This window comes from Physella acuta, unplaced genomic scaffold, assembly GCF_028476545.2.
Source record: "Physella acuta isolate Inbredline_101_S28 unplaced genomic scaffold, ASM2847654v3 ptg000790l, whole genome shotgun sequence".
In the NCBI taxonomy this organism is placed as follows: domain Eukaryota; kingdom Metazoa; phylum Mollusca; class Gastropoda; family Physidae; genus Physella; species Physella acuta.
In genome coordinates, this window is record NW_026732308.1 from 175,556 (window position 1) to 182,322 (window position 6,767).

The window sequence follows — 6,767 nt, forward strand, 5'->3', positions numbered from 1 at the left end:
AAGTGTTTAAAACATTAATCTGTAGCTGTTTTTATTAATGTTGTTGTTCAGCATTTAACTTATTTGTTTAAAAAACAGAGAATGGCTAATATATTAATAGGTTTTATATAAGCAGAGAAATATAATATATTAGTGGTGTGAAAAATAAACAGGATTACAATTTTAACATTGATATATTTTTCATTTTGATATATTTTAAAAATTATTTTTTATCCTCAATAAATTTTGTTCCGTCTTTAAACGTTGTTTCATTTTTTTGAAACTCATTTACCCCATAGGAAGCAAAACAATCCTACTAATTAAAAAAAATACTATTCTATGGCGTATAATGGTCAGATAACGGCTAGACGAATAAAATTGTCTAAATGGTTAACTATTACAGGTATTATCTATGCAAACTTTGTCAATTTTTAATAATGTACATTATATATATATATATATATATATATATATATATATATATATATATATATATATATATATATATATATATATATATATATATATATATATATATACTTTAGAAAAAAAGTGCCTAGGGAGTCGGCGATCCCTCAGCTCCCCCACTGCGCACGCCTTAGGTACTAGTCTGTTTTTTTCTTTTAATAACCAATACAAGGCGAGTAACTCCTTTCTTTCATCCAAGAACACACCACGTACTTCTTTGATAACCGCAAAGGAAAATTTAATTAACTCTACCTTAATTAAACAATAATTTATCGATAAGCAGGTCACAACAAAGCTTGCACTTTTAATTCAAAACTTTTAAAAAGAACTAAATTGATAAACAAAATAATTAAAAAATCGATTAAAATAGGTTATCGATGCTGGATTTTATCGGATATTACGTAGAATTAGAATCGAACCCCGCTTGATTATCCGACCCCGTATGAAAGATCTTCGAGTGTTTAAAAATAGAATGAGGGTCGAGGGTCCAGATTAGGATCATAGAGGCGAGGAGGAAGAGGCGGAGAAGGGAAGAGATAAAAAGAGGAAGTGCAGTATTCGATTTAGAGCGGAAGTGCTAGAGGATTTTTTATGGAAATTGTAAACATAACACGGGGGGAAGGGATAGAGAATGGGGAAGGTTGAAGGAGGTCTGGCAGAAGTGAGAGAGGGCACGGGGAGTGGGCATGGGGAGCAGGGAGTGTGTGGGCAGCATACGTGGGTGTGGGTGGACTGGCCCATTCATATGTTTCAATGAATCTTTACCGTTTAATATATATATATATATATATATATATATATAGTGAATCATACTTTAATGATGATGTTCTGTGAAAAAGACCGTCCAATACGAATGTCTATTTTCTCCTTACATTATTATACTTGAACAACTTGCCCCGAGGCATCTCTTAGGAAAATAACGGAACTTGTTCCGAATTTAGGAGACTTGGTTCGTTATCATATCAAAAGGCGAACATTTGAAGGAAAGTTTATCCTGAGGCGAACACCTACATTTATGTAGGCGTATGTTAGCTTTATTTTTTTTTATTGTGAACTGTTAAGGAGCAGGCGATGTATAATATGAACGAATGCACTGTGGATATTCTTTAGTAAGATAGTTTCTAACAACGACTGCCTTCTAGGATGTACAAAGACTATGGAAGAAAATCCAGAAAGAAAAATCAAGCTGCGTCAACGAGCCATTACATGTAGACACGTAACACTTAATCCCCTCCACAATAAACTTGAAGAAAAAAAAACGAAAAACAAAAACCAAAATCAAGACCAGTTCTACCACTAAAAATAGTAGCATATAACAAACGTGAAATAAATATAACTGGTTTGAAATACTTTAATGATATTCTCATTCATTTAAATTAAGTGAAGCGCATTTCGCTATTTTAGTTTTTTTTTTGTAAACAACAATGAAAATGAAAAATGTTTATACTCATGTTACAGTTTGTAAATTTTAATTTTAATTTAATTAACGAAAAATAAAATTGTCAGCAAAATTAAAGCTTAATATTTCATGAAAGCTGATATTTTGTTTGTAAAAAAACATTAAAAGAAAATGAATGTATGTGTTGTAACACATCACACTACTTTAAAATAACTTATTATAACGCTAATTACATATTAAACTAATGCATTATTTCCAATATCTAAATTTTATATAAGTTTAAACCTAAATAATTGGATAATCATGAAATAACGTTATGTAAAAAGAGCATAAGGACATTTTATATAATGTAAAGAGAAAAGTGTGTTCTTGCGAAATTTTTCTAGAAAATTTGAATTCAGCAGGCATTTTCAAATTCCTGGTGTAAAAAAAAATAACGATGCAATCCCCGAGAGATTTTTATGCTTGATTAAACATGGATAAAGAATAATTTTTTGTCAACATTTTATGTGTTTTTATTTCTTCAAGATGGGGATAATTTTTTTTTTAAATAAATATCTTGAATATTTCGCGGTCAGAAGTTCGGTTAGATTATTAAAATGAGATATGTTTGAAGTTATAATGACAGAAAAATTGAGGTACAGTGCTTAATTAAATAAGTTTGGCAATTTCACAAGTAATTAATAAAGAAATACAACATGTATAGTTACGTAGCACATATATTTGATTCAAACTATTATTTAGTTACAATTATAACCATAAAATATCAGTAAAAATTCATCTTGAGTTATATATTTTAATAGAGTTTAAAATATAGTTTATTATTAGGGGTAGTACCAATACATATAACAAAACAAACATCTGAAATTGTTTTTCTAGAAGAAATGTTGAATAAGTTTTCATGTAAAAAGCGGCTTGTACGGTACAAGCTGAATCGGAGGGGAGGAAGGGAGAGGGGGGGTGTGGGTAAGTATTAGTGTCCCACCAAACTCTACGCAAGCCTCTTCCAAAGCCCCTCCCACAAAATAAATTAATCACATAACATTCCTTACACTCCAACCAAACCTATCATTCCTACCCACTGCTAAACACATAAGTAACAACGCATCTAATATCTTTCATCAACACTGTATGCAAGAATCATACAAAACCGACCTCATCGACCTGAGAGAATGACGTCACACCAACACCACAAAGTCACGTGCTACGGCCCCCTTCTCCTGGCTCATCATGGAAGGACAACAACGGTCCCCAGATTGGGTGAAAACATCGCCCGACAAACTGGCCACATTTGTCGCCAGGGACAACAACCTGCGGCACTCTGGCCTGTAGACTTTCAAAACAGTCTGGGCCCGACCCGGAAACGTCAAACCGAAAGTACGCTCCGGAACTAAAAGACCGCGGTGATCACGTTTGGAAATGCTCCGTCTACGACCAATCGATGGACGGATTCAAAAATACAAGTCCCTACAGACTCTGTTTGTAAATATAAATAAATAAAGTTCACGTTTATGTCACTGAGTTGATGAATCTACAAATGCTACACACTATGGCACGCACCGAACGACCTTATGTTGTTTACAAAATCTTCCAAAACATTAACTTTTTTCGTTTACATTTTTTTTTATTATGTAGGCCTACAGCCGATCTCACAAATATTGATGTTTTTTTTTTAAATTTGAAAGCTATTTTTATAAAAATAGTTTTTAGATAATGTATTTTTTAAAATATGTATAAAACTTCCCAGCAATTTTATGATAATACGTTTCTTTTTATCCTTTTTTAGTAAAAAACATTGATCTCTTTCGAGTGTTTTAAAAAGTTATTTCTCATAGTGATAGTCTTGTAAGTACTGTCTTTCTCTTCTCTTTCCTCATAGGCTATAGCACTTTAGTTTCTACATTTCTAATACAAAAATGATTATATATATATATATATATATATATATATATATATATATATATATATATATATATATATATATATATATATATATGTATATATATATATATATATATTTATATATATATATATATATATATATATATATATATATATATATATATATATATATATATATATATATATATATATATATATTCAGCTATCAATGAATTAATTTAATGACAAGAATAGACATATTGTTCATAAATGCTAGAGAAAGAAACGCGGATGTTTACCATTGAGCTGGCTACTACACTCACTACGGCGCTAAAAGCTCTTGATTGTTGAACTATGGCCAAGTCTATTGTAGCATTGTAGAAAGGTAAAGGTACTATTGGTAGTCCTTTAAGGCTAGAAATGCGTGTTTACTTAACTAAGAGTATCGATTTGATTCGAGGTTAAGAATAGTGTTTTATACATTACAATGTTGGCGTTTTACAACTGTCTGAGTTGGTGCGTATTTTTAAATATTTTTTGTTACAATAGTTTTATAACGTACAGCATTGAAACGCTTTGGTTAGTAGTTTATTGCTACGTTTTATTTTTTCTTTAACTTCGTAAGTGTTGTATAACGAACGATGCTGGTAAGGTTTCGGTTAGAAAGATATGATAACGTGAGTACTGTATCGATTCTCATCTATCATCGAATCCCATCTAATTTAGATCAGATAACGACAGCTTTGCTGGTACATAATAATTTTACAAGTCAATGCGACAACAAGTCTCTCTCGAAGCTATTTTAAGATTTTGTTTTATTTGTTTTTCAGTTTTGGTCGTGGAGAAGGTATAAAAACAGATATTTTATTTAAGGGGAAGAAACAACAAACAAAAAATAATGACGTAAATTGCTTTTTCCTCGATTTATCCGAAACAGTTAAATAATTTTTGTGTCGTCGGCCAAACAAAGAAAACGGTTTTAGAAAAAAATGTGGATTTTAGAGAAAATTGTATAAAACGACCGAAAGAAGATTTTAAGATGAAGAAATAATTTCTGATAAGAACTTAGCTGAGGTTTTATAAAAACCATTTGTTCCGCTCAGATATGGTAGAAATTAGAAGGCTGTGTTTAGAGCTCTGATGTAGAAAAAAATGTAAAATAATTATTAAAACGGCTGAGGTATGTAAAGCTGGATATTTTAGTTTAAGGTCATGGATGTAGGAAGTAGAATGGGGGTCGCTTATGCCAGGGGTCAATAGGCCAAGGGCGTGGGGTCGTTCAGTATTAGGGGCTGGAATGTAGTAGGTGGTATGAAAAGGCTTGCCTATAGTAATTTGAAGATTCGTATTTGTGAAAGTGTAAGGGGGCATTACATAATGGTAATTGACACAACCGAAAATAGTCTGGAAATTATTTGAAATATGTATAAAATCATTTACGATTTTTAAAAAAATTATTTATAAAAATCTGACTGTTTGATTTTTGGTGGACTTTACTAAATATCGAATTTATTTGATGTTATTAGTATTTGAGGTTGTAAATGTTTTTGTTTTAAAGTCAAAAGCATTTTGGTTTTTTTTTACATTTTATCAAAGAAAATGAAAACGCATGTAGTTTTAAAAAATATATATTTAAAAATTTTCTCGGCAATGTTTTGAGAACAAATTACTATCGATCACGGAGTTCCTGTACAGCCAATCAATGTTTGTCTTTCGAAAGTGAAACATCTGGTTGTATTTTAGGCTTGGTGAAAATAAATAGAAATGTAAACTAAAACTTCAACAAATAAATGTATCTCTAAATTTGCAATAGCTACAACACTGTTGCTAAAAATATTAAATTTCTTAATTATTTTCATGCTTAAGCTACTTCTATTCACCTCGTTACAACGTCTATAATTACACGAAAATCAAGCAACGGGCAGAGGAAACAACCATTGAATACATTTACGTACAATTGTTTTAACTTAAATAGATCTCGAGTCTGAAACATCTTTAAACGTGAGTACACCAGAAGCAGACGAACGGATTCTACACCTGGCCAGTCTCCCACCTGGCCAGTCTCCCACCTGGCCAGTCTCCCACCTGGCCAGTCTCCCACCTGACCAGTCTCCCACCTGACCAGTCTCCCACCTGGCCAGTCTCCCACCTGGCCAGTCTCCCACCTGGCCAGTCTCCCACCTGGCCAGTCTCCCACCTGGCCAGTCTTACACCTGGCCAGTCTCCCACCTGGCCAGTCTTACACCTGGCCAGTCTCCCACCTGGCCAGTCTCCCACCTGGCCAGTCTCCCACCTGGCCAGTCTCCCACCTGGCCAGTCTCCCACCTGGCCAGTCTCCCACCTGACCAGTCTCCCACCTGGCCAGTCTCCCACCTGGCCCGTCTCCCACCTGACCCGTCTCCCACCTGGCCAGTCTCCCACCTGGCCAGTGTTACACCTGGCCAGTCTCCCACCTGGCCAGTCTCCCACCTGGCTAGTTTCCCACCTGGCCAGTCTCCCACCTGGCCAGTCTCTCACCTGGCCAATCTCTCGCCTGGCCAGTCTCCCACCTGACCAGTCTCCCACCTGGCCCGTCTCACACCTGACCAGTCTCCCACCTGGCCAGTCTCCCACCTGGCCAGTCTCCCACCTGACCAGTCTCCCACCTGGCCCGTCTCACACCTGACCAGTCTCCCACTTGGCCAGTCTCCCACCTGGCCAGTCTCCCACCTGCCCAGTCTCCCACCTGGCCAGTCTCCCAGGCCTCCAGACGGCCAGTAATGGGTTAACCCTTTGGTTAGTGTTTAATTTAAAACAAGTTCTATAGTTGGAAACATTTTTTAAAGCAAATGCCCATATAAAAAATTTGAAAAAAAAAACAGTTTTAGCTGATTATGTTTATTCTTAGATCTGCTTTTCCAATTATAAATCCAACGCGAAAACTGTGGCTAGAAAGAAAAATTAATTGTAAAACTGTTTGAATAATTTGTAATGGCGTCACAAAAATAAAATAATTATGTCTTGTTTACTATCATTCAAAATACGACTAATTGTTATTTAA

The 6,767-nt window shown here is 34.5% G+C and overlaps 1 protein-coding gene across 1 annotated transcript; it reads left to right on the forward strand.

The window, feature by feature from the left end:
- Positions 1-3,076: 3,076 nt before the first annotated feature.
- LOC131950932 (uncharacterized) lies at positions 3,077-6,392 on the forward strand. Its single transcript, XM_059313142.1, has 3 exons — positions 3,077-3,174; positions 4,558-4,574; positions 5,773-6,392. The coding sequence occupies exons 1-3, from the start codon at positions 3,077-3,079 to the stop codon at positions 6,390-6,392; spliced, it is 735 nt and encodes a 244-aa protein (XP_059169125.1).
- The last annotated feature ends 375 nt before the right edge of the window (positions 6,393-6,767 follow it).